The sequence below is a fragment of the Rattus norvegicus genome, chromosome 1 (assembly GCF_036323735.1).
Source record: "Rattus norvegicus strain BN/NHsdMcwi chromosome 1, GRCr8, whole genome shotgun sequence".
Classification (NCBI taxonomy): Eukaryota; Metazoa; Chordata; class Mammalia; order Rodentia; family Muridae; genus Rattus; species Rattus norvegicus.
Genome location: NC_086019.1, coordinates 259,165,751 through 259,181,686, shown reverse-complemented (window position 1 = coordinate 259,181,686; position 15,936 = coordinate 259,165,751). Strand labels below are relative to the sequence as shown.

At 41.3% G+C, this 15,936-nt stretch overlaps 1 protein-coding gene across 10 annotated transcripts in view; it reads left to right on the top strand.

Annotated features, from left to right (window-relative positions):
- The window catches only part of Sorcs1 (sortilin-related VPS10 domain containing receptor 1), a 513,725-nt gene that overhangs the window by 354,045 nt on the left and 143,744 nt on the right, over positions 1–15,936 (top strand). For all 10 annotated transcript variants that reach the window (XM_006231521.5, XM_006231519.5, XM_006231520.5 and 7 more), the window contains one exon: positions 6,486–6,550. In XM_006231521.5, the coding sequence (XP_006231583.1) occupies positions 6,486–6,550 (65 nt within the window). The remainder of the gene's footprint in view (positions 1–6,485; positions 6,551–15,936) is intronic.

Sequence of the window (15,936 nt, the reverse complement as noted above, 5' to 3'; positions counted from 1 at the left end):
GAGGGTGGGGGATAAGAGTAGACTACAAAAAGTAAATAATGATATAAGAAGCAAATTTACTTGGTAACAAATAAGCAATATGAAAAACAGTGAGGATAAATACGTTCCGGAGATGTTTGTCCAAGTCGGCACATACCTACTCAAGTGGGTTCCCTAGGGTACACACTAAACTTTTACCCACTAGTTGACCCAGAAATAGGTACATTACCTTGGGAGTTTGTCAAGCAAGTAGAGAAAGTAAATATTTAGTGACAATAAATAATAAATACATTTCTAATGTTAAGACAAAAGACAACTCATACTAATGAGATGGGGGTGCTTATTTTTGCAGCTAAGACTTCAGTCTTCAGTGAGTATGTAATACTGCAGGACATAGAGCACCATTAGTGTTTCCCAGAATTGATCCATATTCTGATTTCATAATCACCCATGCTGAAAACTAGATGCCACATAGATTTGTAACACAAAACAACACAAGTATATTTATGGTCATTTGAAAAATGGTTATGCATTTCGTCTTAATACCAAGCCAAAATTCATTTAATGTTTTTGCTGTTCTTGCTGTTGGTCTGTGTGAATTTTGTGTCAGCAACTCAAACAGAAGGGTTTTTTTTTTAAATCAGTAATTTGAATATAATTCAATCCAAAGATACACTAACATAATACTTACATGTTGAGGAGTGGTGAGACACTGTTGAAAGACTTTGTTTCCTGTAATCGGACCAGCATGTTTCTGGCAGAGCAGAAAGCATTCAGTTAAGACAATGAGATTATAACAGAGGGTAATCTGGAACTAAGTGGAGGTGCTGTGTGGACCATTCATTGGCATTGTGTGGAATAATGGCGTACACAGTACAAAGTGTACATCTTATGCCACCAGAAAGCCAGCAGTGAGGTTGGGGGGGCCCTCATTTGTGAGTACTTTATAGACCTGAGATCCACCTCACATTTAGTTTTGAATCAATGTTTGCTCATTGTACGTTCAGGAAACTTTCCCTGTTGCCATTTTGTGCCTTCCTCCTTCAGTTATGAAATATCACACAAGGGCAAGAACCATGACAAGGGCCAGGCACTTGAACCATGATATCACTTCTTTCTATTGTTATGATTGCAATAAAAATTTTACTCCTGCCAAGCAGATGCTTGTGTGCCAAACATCTCACCCTTCTCGTTATCATTCTGACCCATATGAATTCCTTCATTTGGCATTAAAATCTCATTTGTCACTGTTTTCCTACACATAGGCCTCTCTCTTTCTCTTTCTCATGCAGACATATATCACATATGTACACACACACATGTGCACACATGCACATATACCACATGTACACTCACACAGACATATACAGATGTGCATATACCACATACACATTCACACAATACACACACACACACACACACACACACACACAATTTATGAAAATGACCTCTGTAAATGGCTTCTGGCTTGAGGAATAAAGATGGCATGATGAAGACTTTCAACAACACAGGCTTATGGTGGGAGCTCATACTGATTTTTCAGTAGGTCATTATCCACAGAAAAATAATACTCATTTTTATATGTGTTGTCTACTTACTGGCCTCTTTATTTGTTCAAAGGAGGTAGTTTTGTTGCTGGGAAACAGTGTGGTGGGGTAAGATCTAGACTAAAGGAAACAAGAAGAAAGCGTGTCTCTTAGGCTAAGAGAGAGAGGTTAAAATGGCATCCAGGCCACCTCTCTTTCACACTGTTTTTTTCTGGTTGTACAGCCTATGAGATCTTGAGTTAAGCTGCCTTGTTCAAGAGTAAAAGTTGTGGCCATAGCCTGAGATTTCCCAATGATGGCTGCTTTAGAAACTGTCATGTCAGGGGAAGAGCCAACCCTTGCCACACACAAGGGAATGAAGGATTCCAGCCCCTTATATCTGCCAGGCACGCTGCTCCTCTGCAGACAGGAGTGCTTGCTTCCAAGGCAGCATTTATGGAGAATGCTTATGGGTACACGAGCCCTCTATCAAAATAAGGAAAAGGGAAAAAAAAGGTCTCCTTTCCACATGGCCTCTGTCCCTCTTTAGATCTCCATTCCCTGGATGGTGTTTCTGCACTTCTAAATCTGAATAAGTAGGTGCTATCCACTCACAGTATTTATTTTTTAATACCGGCTGTGTGGTTACCTACTTCAGGCCATTTTGTGGCTCTGCACCATTTATTGAGCACTATATTAAAGTGGTATCACCCCGGACAAAATGCCAGGAGAATGATAAACTAGTGACATTTCTGAGTTTCTCAGTAGAAAATGTCTACAAAGACCGCATCGGGCTGACTGTATTTCACAGGGCTGACACCGCACTGCTCAGCGTCCATGGTGCACCGCATCAGGCTGCATTTCGTTTTCTCCACATGCTTGTCTCTCCGGATCCTTAGGGCTTTACCCTGAAATAGGTGTCAGTGAGAACACCAACTTGAGATACCAGATACATTGAGGTGCTGGGCTGCAGCAGGCTGTTTCCTGCTTTTATCAGTCAAGCACATAGAGCATGGCCAGTAAATTTACACTTCCGTTTTCCTCAAGGTCCACACATGGGCAGATGGCATAGTTCTATTTGATTATGTATTGTATTTACTCCGTTTTCTCCCTCAGTGCTGAGGATTGAACTCAGAGCAAAATGCAGGCTAGGCAAGTGTTGTACCATTCAGTCACAGCTTGAGCTATACTTCCTTAATGTCATTTCATGTCACCTTATGACACAGAGTCACGTACAAAGCCTTCCATAGCATAATGGTGCTTGATGGTACAGTTTGACAGTATTCCCCATTATTTTTATTGTTCTTCTTTGAAAACCCCAACTCTCTTGATGTACTAATATGACCATGTGGAGAACTCTCCTTTTGATCTCAGGCTAGCCTTGCCATTTAGATATAAATGGAATGTGCTTCCTCCACCCCACCTTTGTTCATCAATCACTTGGTCGAATAATCCAGATAGATCTAGCTGCTTTCATAGTCAACCTGGACCTAGCTACTCCCCAAGACTCTATCTAAAGAGAAAGAATCATTTTTTTCCTGGGTGTACCAATGCACCCCAAATGTTGAAACCTTTTTCCCATTCATCTGTAATTCTGAACTCTTGATGAGAAGAATGTGGTGGCTTTTGATTTTATTCATCAGGAGCTTGGAATGCTGAATGTGTAAATAAGTGAATTTTGTTTTTTTATGCAGATGCTGTCCAGTTGATGCACTACTACATGTTCACTTTTTGTGACTCTTGATCTGTGGAAACAAATACTTTTCGCACATCATTTCTATTAGTGGACACCCATGCTCTCCCCAAAAGTTTATAACGCCACCATTGCTTTTAGCCTCATCGGTAATTATTAACTTCCCTACTGTTTTCTTCAAATGAAATGAAGTGCTAGAACAGAACAAACCCAGCAATGCCTCTGAGCCCTTACCTTAGAACTGAAGGATACTTTGGGTGGGGTCCTTGGAGTTAATCCAGAGACCTCACATCTGCCAGACTTGTGCTGTCTTTCAGCTATGAGCTAAACTTCCATACCACTCACAACATTGACCAGGCTAGCCTGGAACTTCTGATCCTTCTGGCCTTAGACTCTCAAGTATCTGTGATGATAGGCCTAATGTATCAGTCCACATAAAATCAGGTGAGGATTTGTGTGTGTGTGTGTGTGTGTGTGTGTGTGTGTACCCCCAGAAATATTGTTTTTTACATTAAAAAATATCTAAAATATAAACAGGGTTTAGAAGTCTTGAAGGGATAACTGACTCACCTAAGTGAGCACCGACCTAGGAAAAATAACTTTAAATTCAGTCATCTATAACTGAGTTCCAGCAATAAGAGTTGTGAAGGCAAATAAAAAAGGAAGGGGTTGGAGGCTTCTAGGTAGATATATCACTGGACATGGGCTTGAAGGAGTTAGTGCAAAGAGGAAGAAACTTTCATAACTGAGCTACGATGGGGTAAATTAAACCTTTAATTAAGTAATTTTGGACCATTGTTTTTCATGCTTTACAGAAGCATTTTTTCAGAGTTTCCAAGATGGAGCAACATCATATATTTGTAGAGAAAATATTAACTACTCTACCAGTATTTCCCATGTCCTTCCTGTTCATACATTAGTACAATCACGTAGAAGAGGTTGTTTCCTCTGTGTGTGTGTGTGTGTGTGTGTGTGTGTGTGTGTGTGTGTAGCATACTGAGTGTGTGGTATATATAAGTGAGTGTGTAGTGGGTGCCTGAACAGGATATCCTGTTTCTCCCTCTACCACTCTCAGTCACATTGCCTTGAAGAAGGGCCTGGAAGGTTGGATGTTTAACCTAGGCTGCCCTTGCCATGGGGCTCTCTGAGTCTACTTTTCTCCACCCCCAACGCTGTGCATGTTATATGCATGTGAAGCTATGCTTGGCTTTTTACAAGTGCAGTGGGAATTCAAACTCAGGTACTCCTACAGGTAAAGAAAAATCTCTTACCCATGGAGCCACTCCCCAATCCCTCCTTCATTTTTAATGCTCACGGCTTGAGATCCTGTCAGAGGAGATCGCCTGTAGATTCGAGCACCATCTCTGTGTTGGGAGATGGAGAACAATGCTTATGGCCTGGCAGTCCCCATGATATTTAACCAGAGTGACAGTGGAGAGGTCACCTTCTGCATGTATTCAAGCTATTTCCAGTGATGCCAAGCATGCAAATTAATTTTACAGGTTTCTTTGAGTGAAATGATAAATGCCTTATTAGGAAACGTCTGCTTCCTTGAAGAAGAAAGCAGGATTTAATGTTTAGAACATGGACTTTGAGTTTCAGGCCATGTATCAATCAGAGAAATCTTACTGACTGTGATGATAATAGGTCCTCAAGGAGACTGCTTTTGTGAAAATGAAGAGCAGCTAAGCTACTGAGGCTTCAGACTCTGAGGTGGAGAAATTGTTTCAAATGAAAAGAGTTCTTTGAATGCCTCTAAGACTCTGATTAATTTACTTCTTTTATTGAATCTGTTGACCTTTGTACTTTTTCATTCTCCCACTTCCTTCCTCTTTTAATCCTTTTTTTCTTTTCATCCTTGTTTTCCCCCTTTTTATATTCCACATTTTCAATTTTACTATGATACGACAAGACCTATGAGTATAAATGGTCAAAAAATTCTTCCAGTAAATATATTTGTCATATGCGTATGTTTATGTGTGTTTCCCCACACACATATTGTGTATGTGTGTGTGTCTGTGTGTGTGTGCGTTTTTGTGTTTTATGTATGTAAATGCTTGTTGGTGGAATATGCTACTCTCACATCTATGAAACCCATGATGCAATTTTATGGCAAAATCTATGTCATATTTTAAAGGGTTTACACAAAAGTAAACTTTGTTAATAGAAAATGCTATCCTTGTAAGTAGGGTATATTTAGCAGACATGGCTTTTCTATTGTATTTTAAGAAAGACTCTGTGACACACAATGGGGCTGGAGTGGAGTACTGCAAACTACCAGCAGAACCGTTCGGAGGCTCACAGAGGAGTGTGTAATGCGTGTGGCACTTTAGGAGTGGCAAAGCGTTTTAGTGCATCTCACACCTGGCAGTGAGAATGAGATGAAGCCCGCATGTACAGTTTGAGGCTCCGCATTAAGTCCTGAAGCGATGTGCACGTTTGAACTCTCCGTCTCCAAGGATGCTGGAGGCAGACTGCTGAACCAGTTTTGAAGAACCTGACTCTTTCCTTCACAGAAATGGAATCATTCCACAAATCCTGCTTAAAATGAAACACAAATGTACTTCTGTTTAAGTGATCCTGCTCTGTGAAAATTCTGGGTGTATAGTGAGATTGTCTCTTATTTATGTAACAGAATGATCATTTTCTATTTGGTGTGCCCTCTAAGGGGTCTAAAATAGGTTTTAGTTTGACATCAATATATGGATTTAGGACAGTAGAATTTGAGAGACATTTACATTTTTGTCTTTTAGTTATATCGTGCAGCTGCTGAGAATGGCCATGGCTACAGGTGCTTTTGTTTTGTGTTTTGTTTTTAAAAGCCAGTTGTATCACATTGATGTAAACAAAACTTCATAGGATTCTGTAAATTTGAAGGGTCAAACTCTAATTAGATTAGTTTGCTCTGAGTCCCTGTGCAAGTCAACAATCTAAAGCAGTCTGCCAGATATCTGCCTGATGAGTCTGTCAACTCCAATATGCATCTGGTGATGTGGTGGTAAAAATGAATGTGTATATTCTTCTGTAGAACATGTTTCCAATCTGAGATACAGGAAACACAGTGTCCTAACTCGAGTTCAGCCTGGCCATAGTCAAATAAAGGATTCATTCTTGTTATTATTTCAAGGGGAAATTTTGCTGTCAAGCATTAGACATAAACAGAGTGGAAATGTTCCCAGGATTATGGTCTCAGAAACCTGCAGGCATTAAGAGCCTGTGGGATTCACTGAGGTATGTGTGAAGTTATTAATGTGAAATGTTCCTTTTTATGTTTTGCCATCTTTTAGGTCTGTGCTGGGGTCGAACAAAGAACCAGACCTTGTGCATCTCGAGGCCAGGACCGTAGATGGTCGTAAGTAAATCAACTACGTCCCCATGTTCCTGGTGGTATTAGTTCTGTCAGTAAGTTATGAACCGAGTCTGCAGCTACAGGAGTGACCATCCAGGTCATTTGGGGATGTGGATGACTCCTGTGCCCAGGAACCCAGAGTTTGCTTAATAGTTGTCATAAAACATGATTTCGCACAGATTTATAAATCTACCTCTGTATATATACAGATTAATTTCTGTTTGGATAGATGCAATACAGGAACCACTCCTAACCCCATGAATATGCCCTGATCGAAAATTCTAATACTCTGGATTCACCTGGAGCACAGTGACAGGCACGTAGACACAGAGGACAACCTTGGAATTCCTCATTGCTACCTGCCTTTTGTAATGGATTTTCAAAAAAATGTATTTTTACTTTATGCATATGAGTATTTTGTCTTCATGAGTGTATGTGTGTCACATGTGTGCCTGGTGCATGGGGAGGTCAGAAGAAACCATTGGACACCCTTGAGTTAAGCACTGTTGTGAGCTACTGTACTGGCTAATTTTATATCAACTTGATGCAAGCCAGAGTCATCAGCGAGAACGGAGTCTCAATTGAGAAAATGTCTTCATAATATCAGTCTGTGGCAGGCCTGTAGGGTATCTTATGAATTAGTGATTCATGGAGGGCCCAGCCCATTTGCAGTGTAGCTACGGATGGGCTGGTGGTCCTAGGTTCTGTTAGAAACCAGGCTGAGCAAGGCATGGGGAACAAGGCAGTAAGCAACACTCCAACCTCACCTCTGCATCAGGTCCTGCCTCCATATTCCTGCCCTGTGTGAGTTCCTTCCTTACTGTCTTTGCTTATATACTGTTATAAGGAACTGTGAGGGAAATAAACCCTTTCCTCTTCATCTTTCTTCTGGTCATGGCATTTTATCACAATACTAAGTACTAGTAAGCCAAAAAAACATCTAAAACATGGATTTTTGGAACCGAAATAGGACCCTTTGCTAGATACCATTAAGACAGCTCTACAACTCCCCACCCTCAACACACATATGCACACACGAGTATGTGCACACTCACTTTTTATGAGACAAGGTCTCTTACTGTCCTGGAAATGCTCAAGTAGGCTCAGCCAGCTGGAAAGCCAAGTCCTGAGATCTACCTGTCACCATCTCCCCAGTACCAGGAGCACAAGTCTGAAACCACCCATGCCCAACTTCTGTTAAAACATAGGTTCTGTGGTTGGTAATTCAGTCTCTGTGAGCACCTATGGGCCCATGTTAGTTGACTCTGAAGGTCTTCTTTTGGTGTCCTTGACCCCTCTGGCTCATTGAATTCTATCTCCTACTCTTCCCCCAAGTCTCCATGCGGTCTTTCTGATGTTTGACTGTGGGTCTCTCTATCTGTTTCCATCCACTGCTTGATGAAGCCTCCAAGATGGCAGCTGTGCTAGGTTCCTGTCTACAAGCACAGCAAAGTATCATTAATTGTGTCAGGAGTTGGCTCTCTACCATGGGATGAGTCTCAACTTGGACCAGTCATTGGTTGGCTGTTCTCTCAGTCTCTCCTCCATCTTTATCCCTGCTCATCTTGTAGGCAGGACAAATTTGGGGTTGAGTTTTGTGAGTAGGTTGATGTCCTCTTCCCTCTAATGTAATTCCCTTCTGACTGCAGAAGATGACCACTTTGGACTCTATATCCCCCACTGGTAGGAATCTCTGCTAGGGCCACCCTCATAGATTCTCCAGAGCAGCCCCCATCCCAGGTCTTTAGTAATCACAGAGATGCCCGCCCCCCATTTTCTAGTCTCACTCCCAGGCTGCTTTTTCTCCCCTCCCTACACCTGATTCCCATAATCCTCCTCACCCCTTCTCCAACCCATTTCCACCTAGTCACTGTACATATGTGGAACAGATGTGTAGCTTGGTCTTCATGTGGGTCTTCTAACAACTGTAACAGAGGCTGTCTCTAACGCTGTTGCCTGCCATTGTATTCCCTCCCCCTAACTAGACTGCCAGGTTGGGCCTCAGTAAGAGAGTCCTGCAGACACTGGGTGTCTGAGAACTGGATGGTACTCAAGGGGAGTTTCCTCTTCTCTAGAAGAGGGGGTCATGGGGAGAGGTACTTGTACAGGTAGGACTGGAAAGAGAGGAGGGAGGGACTTCTGACTGGGATGTAAAGTAAATAAACAAACAAATGGTTAAAAACGGCAGGACAATATCAACCAATCTGACCTCCCAGAGCTTCAAGGGACTAAACCACCAACCAAAGAATGTACATGGAGGGACCCATGGCTCCAGCTGCATATGTAGCAGAGGATGGCATTGTCTGGCATCAAAGGCAGAAGAGGCCCTTGGTCCTGTGATGATGCTTCAGCACAGGGGAATGCTAGGGTAGTAGAGTAGGAGTGGGTGGTTGGGTTGGGGAGCACCCACATGGAGGCAGGGGACAGGAGTGGGATGGAGGTTTTCGGAGAGGAAACTGGGAAGGGGGATAACATTTGAAATGTAAATAAACAAAATAACCAATAAAAAATTTAAAAACGAGAAAAAAAACAAACACAAATGAGCTGAGTTGGACTTGACTGGGTACTACATGGAAAATAATTAATGTTCAAGGTATTTGGGAGGGGGAGGATGTGGGTTCTAAGGATCGAACTCATGTCCCTATGCTTGCAAGGCAGGCACTTTGCCATCTAAGCTACTTTCCTAGCACCAAGCTCCCATTTTCTGAAGCATCCTGTTGTTGCTAGCTCTGGTTTGGTTTGGTTTCTTTGGTTTTGCTTTGTGGTTATTGGTGTCCTCGTTTTCTTAGACACCATCCGGGCAACACCTCATTGCTGTGTTTAGACATTCTCACAAAAGACTATGAGAGAAAGGTAAAAATGAATTAGGCCCCTGTGAGCCTCACCATAGGCAGCAGGAGGGGCAATGAGATCGTCAGCCTAGGATAAGTCATGTAAGAGCCCAGTCATGAGCCATGCCAGAGTGAAGAGCTTTAGTCAGTGAGAATTGTGTGGTTAGGTACACGATATCCAGGAAAGTAAGGTGCAAACCTAGAACCAAACCCATTTATAGACATAGGTCAAAAAGACCACTTATTATGTCACCTTGAAAATACCATTTCAAATCTTTACATCTCATTTTTATCTGAGAATTAAGAAAGTTCATAGTAATGGTTCAAAGTTAGCACTGATGGACAAACCATCTTGTGACAAGAGAAGTATTTTATGTAATTCACACAATTATTCCTCTTCACAGATATTTTAGACTGTTAAATTTCATGTTACGTAGGGGGAAACTAAAACATACATATCGTATGTGCAGGGTATTTAGAGGATTAGAGGATGCAGAAGAGGTTAGTGTCTATTCACAGAGCCCACTCAGCTGAGAGCAGGAAAGCTGGTACATATGAAGTGCTGTGCTTGGTGACCTCTCTGTCCACCATTTAAGAAACAGCAATGCAAGTTTCCTTCACCTGCTGTGGTCCTGAGGATCCTCTGCTGAGATATTACTTATTATGCATAAATGAGCATAAAACAAGTGGTAGTGGCAGACAGAATGAGAAAGGAAAAGCCATGTAGGAGGAGAAGACTAATGGAGTAAAAATAGGGAAAATGACAACATCTGTCCCAGATAAAAATGGTGCACCCTATTACTACAAAGCAAAGACATAGAGGAGTCATATGCCCAGCACTAACCCAGAGGGTGAACATGTTCTGCTTCTAACATGTTTCTGAGAATCGGAAAGAGCTGGCTCATTTCTCATAAGAACCAGCTCCCTCTCCTTGCTGCTTATAAATTCACAGGTAGAAGATAACTGCACTTGTAACCTCAAGTCAGAAAAGTAAGTCACCCATGGAACCCAAGTCCCAGAAGCCATATATCTTGTTGGGCTTTCATTTGAAATCTTCATGGGATATTTCCCTTTCTAAGTATTTTACTTCCTCTTTGGAGAATGCATATCTTCTTGGACATTGTGATTGGGAGCACAGAACTGAGACCAAGACTGACAGCCGTCCCTTACTCCTTGCACATCCAAGCAGGGCTGGCATGTATGACATTCCCATCAGTGCACTTGGCTGGCACAGAAGGCCTCAGCAGTATGAGCTTCTTTCTCCCTCTGCTTGTCATTATCTCAGTGAGCCTTCTTTTTCCCTGCAGCAGGTGATATTATCTTGAACTGAAGGTTCAGATTTACTACAGAGCATAGAGAGAAATCTTCTGAGCAAAAGCAGGCACTCAACTGCTCTGAAGATCTCATTGACTTCCATATAGGCATAGCTTCCTCCCGTGGTTTAGTACAGCATGGTGCCTGCCCGTTTCCTTAGCCTGTACCTCCCGCATGCCCTGATTCGAGGCCTTTGTGTTTGCCTCTAGCTTCTGGAACTAACTTACCAGGTTATATGTTTTCCCACAAGAAGCTGATACTTGCTTTTGCTGTTGCCTGGATACCTTCCTCTCTTTATCCTATTCTGAACAACTGAGTGTGGTTAGTCTTTGTGAATGGATTGGCCCACAGATGGAATACATATTTATTTGGGAAAACTTCCTTAACCTCATAATTTCAACCAGTATGTTTGATATTATCTAACTATTTTCCTTCATCTCTTAGAAATATTCCACTTCACGTGTATAATTGTACAACCAACTTTTCCTGCACATCCATCAGTGTGTAAAGTCTGCCAGGGCAGGGATCATAGGCATTGTCAGTGTCCTGTCTGCAGCACACACCTCTTCTGTGTACATTAGGAGTTTACCAAGCATGGGAACCCGATGGGTATGTGGGCACATGACTGACAGTGTCACCACCTATCTCCTCACATACCACATTGCCCAAAAATGTTGAAGCATTGCATTTCAAACTTTGCCATTTATGTATGTTTCATCTGGGGACCTTATTAAGATGTGAACTCTGTTTTAACGGGCGTTCAAGATTCCACAGCCTCAGTGATGCCCAGTGGAGATGGACTGTGCAATAATGCCCTTCGGTAGCAAAGTTTCACAGCAGAAAACTAATAAGAGAAAGCATTACACGGAGTTTTAGACTTTTTGAGGTTTGGGGGATGATGCTGTTTTTCTCTTTTGGGTTTCCTAGGCTACATAACCCAGTATCCTAGAATGCCTACAATGTGCCTACAATGCCATCGATCATCCACATCTGCATAGGTTCTTACACTTAACATTATTCTTGTGCTCATGGTAGACACTGGGGGTTATAATGTCAAAATGCCACCCAGATTCCACCCTCAAAAGGGTTCGTATATGTCACTTTCAATTTACCTACCTGTTGTACCTCATCTTTCCTTCATTCGTGAAAAGGCAGCATGTACAAAACTACCCCAAAATTGAGAAATGTATTCAATAAAAGTATTTCATCAAGTATTGAGTTTGAGAAGATATACCTGTCAAAACTAAACAACATGGAGAAATGCCTACTAATTGTAATGAAAGATTAACGCATACCATATGACCTGCTTCAATGAAAAAAAGGAAGAAAGAAAAAAATCATATTGACACTAAAGCATCCTTGGCCCTGTCGGCCTCTCTCTTCTGTTCCCACAGTTCCTATCTCAGAACAACCAGAATCCTTGGCTGCTGGTAACGGAAACAGAAGCAGAGACAGGAAGAAAGGCAGAGTTCAGAGTAGCCAAGTACAGAGTGCATTTATCAAAACCAGGCTGTTTACTGGTCAGTCGCTCCAAAAATTCCAGACTGTGTTAGCTCCCCACATTGCTTGCCAAAAAACCTCTTTGTTTTTTTTCATCTTTTCATTGTACTGTGGGGAATCCCATGGTTGGCATTCCAGGTCTCCTTGGCATAGTACATTCCAAGGCAGTATAATTTTAAAGAATTTGTTTATATTTTAATGTGTTCACAATCTTTTTTTTTTGCCAAGGCAAGGCAAAAGGTTTGACACACAAAAAATGCTTCACTTGACAGTTTGGTTCATCCTCATGTGGGTTACAAATGCTTCACTGGATTTGTTAATCCAAGTTTCATTTTGATGTCATCAGCTGTCCTTGGATTACAATTTTAATTCATTTCTGTTTCAAAGGAGTTCCATGTTTGAAGGAACATGAGTGCTGAAAAGGTTCGTTCTATGACCGGTACAGTTATTTTATCAATTACATACTGAAATACACATGCCTTGTAGTTTACTATGGGACTAGAGTGGCACTGTCAGTGTACTACTTTCTGCATTGGCAAGCAAAGCTGAAAAGAACAAGCAGGATTCAAACCAATCATACAAGCATTCCCTGAAAACTATGAACATGTTCACCAGACATAGCTTTTGTTATCGATGTCCATACTGAGATGTGGACAAGTTGACAGACCCTCACCCAGAATGTAAAGATTTTACTGTTTACATATCTCTGTGGGTACGAGTGCATTCACCTTCTATATACCCAGAAGAAGAAGTGAGAAATAGCAACCCGTGCTCTATAATTTACCCCATCAATGTCCGTGTATATGCACATGACATCAGAGAGAAAGTGCTGGCCAGACCATTGTACTGAAAGCTTCGTGAAAAGCCACGATTCACATAATCCTTGGTATCCATCTAAACCATAGTTCAGAGCTTAAGACTCACTGAGTGACTGAGTGTGTGAGCAGCATTGTGTGGGCATGTTGTCCTAAAGAAAAGTGTGACTCTGGGGTCTTTACTCTCATATGCATGAGTCCAAGCAAGCTAATAACTCTCTGAGGTTGGATGTCATACTTCGTGATTGTGATTTTGGCAGAAAAGAACATAGCCTTTAATGTTTCTCGTGGCTAACATATATGTATGCATAGTTAAGCATATGTGCTCACCTGTGGGCACACACCATGCAGGGAGGCCTACAGAACCAAGATCCACCCTAATTGTTTCTCTTGTTTACTTCTGAAGCTGCAGCCTCAGTCAGAGACCTGGGCGTTTTTGTCCTGGTGGTGATCTATGCCAGTCTGGACAGAAGACAAGGGACAATTACTAGTCTCAGAGTCTATTTTCATGGCTAGGTAACCTTGTAACAAATTTCTCAAGGACCAATCTCTTTCACTGGGGAAAACAGGCTCTGGTTCTTTAGCCAACTGTGAAAATGATTGCCCCCAAACGCTGTAAAGTGAACCTCAAACCAGCTCTTTATAAATGGAGGTGAAACAAAGCAAATCTCACAAATTTATTTCACTGTTGAGCCCGTTAATTCTGTCTTGGGTAAAGCCAGAAATCTCTTTTATGTTTCCTGTCCTTTGCCATTACACGCTTTTGTCCACATGGAAGGATGTGCATACTGTATGAATGGACTATAGGGATGCTTGAATGCTATAGCAAGGGAGTCTAGGGCCTCGCCCTTAAGTTTGTTGTTATCCAAGTTATCCAGTGTTGAGCCAATATCACTGAAAACACAAATTACTTCTACAGCAACAGCAATAACTTTATTAAGAAAAACAGAAATGATACAACAGAACTGTGGTCAGTAGTCACACAATCACAAGGCTAATCCATTCAGTGGCCATCATCTATCTCCTTGCTGGGAAACGGTAGTCAGGTTAGGAGAATTAAAAGACAAATTAATCATCTCACCTATTTCTTAGGAAAATCTTTCTTCAACACAATAAAAAAATGGTTCCTCATTTTTCTGGCTCATTTGACTATGTATGGATATTTCTTGTATGTTATCATCTCAGTTTGAAAATTTAAATGTCATTTCTCTGTAGTTTCTTGTTCCCAACTTAACCTCTATGAACTCTGTGAAAGCAGTGCTTATGAATCCTCTGTGTTGTGGGATGGGGGTTAAATTTGTATGTCTATTCACAGACATCATCACTTGAATACTTCTCTTTTGTAAATCATTGGGACACAATTTGTGTTGGTGATCAAAAAGTCAAGTTAAAAATTTCTCTCTACATTTGACATTGGCCTCCAACGACTTCATGGTTTAATTAATACATGGAAACACATAACAATGATTGGTAATCTAATAATCACTATCTCAGTAAAAGACCTTTGCCTATTTTAGACAATTTTGATGTGCACACATCTTTATTCTATTTAGTTAGTAATCACTCATGCTTATACAATAGCAACAACCAAAGGGGAGTGGTTAGAAGTCCAGCCCCTGAGCCAGACAGACATGCATTTTAAATCCCTAAACATTGTCAGCTTGTGTCCTGAAATGTGTGTGGCCATAAAGAGCTGGGCAATCAGTAGATTCCTGTGTTGCTCTTTAGACTCTCCACAATCAAGAATCCTATGAACGAGGCTAAACATAACCCATCTGCTGAGCAGTCGAACACGCCATGTTCTTATTGTTTGAATCTGTGTTCATTTTGGAATAAACATGAGGGTTTTCATTTGATCCACTTTCTGATTTGATTTCACTGTACTTCATAAGATAGCAATTCTTTGTAATACTTTAGAGAATATTAATACTTCATGAGTTTTATTTGGGGCAAAGTATAACATATATATCTAACCACATTCCAGGCAAAGTTCCAATGCCAGCAAATAGTTAGCTTTACTGATTCCCACTGAGAACCTTTATGTATTTCCTCTTTTAGTCAATGTATGGGAGCATATACGATGAAACCTTGGGAGGGATTAGGGGTCCAATTTTACTACGGTAATGATTGCAATAGGTTAAACATTTTCCAATTACTGAATATATGCACCCTCACCTTTCTCTCATGATCAAGCAGGACATCAAGCTGTTGACAGAACCCAGGAGCTGAAATCAGTTACAGTTCTTCCTGGTGGGGTCAATTGGACACATTTCCCATTGCAAGTGTCTGGATTCAAGGTGTTACTCTTTTGTAATAAGGATGTTTTTTGAAGTAGTAGCCTATAATTAGCCTCTCCAACTCACCAGGAAACTATAAGTAAGGAAATACACCCCTCCCTTATAATGCACATCTTATGATGACATCACCCAAATAGACTCATGTCGGCCATTTTCATTTTGAATGCTTCATAGCCATTTTGAACTACTTCCTCTGCCTCCTATGGGCCATGCATTTGCCAGAAGGTCTGCACTTCCTAAGGACAAGATCCCAAAGATGCTCAGAGAACTTATGCCCTAATTCTGGGCAGAGACTGCCATTTCTGTTGGGTCCTTACAATCTTTCAGGATATCGCAGCAGCAGTCTGTAAGCATGTGAGTGATGACGTCTAATAAATGGAAAATTACAGGGTTTCTCACTCTAGCTTTCAAGAAGCCGGGATCATGAAGATGCTGGCAGGTTGGCATGAATTTCCTTTAATCCTGTACTTTGGAAAGCAACAGTAAAAAGCACCATGTATTTTGTTTTGTGCTGCTGTTGCTCTTGGTTTGTTTTCAGCCCTCAGAGGTAGGTGCTGTTGTTATGCCCCTCATTAAAATAGGAAAGGGAATGAGGCTTACAATGATTAAATGCTTTTCCTATGGTTGTTATG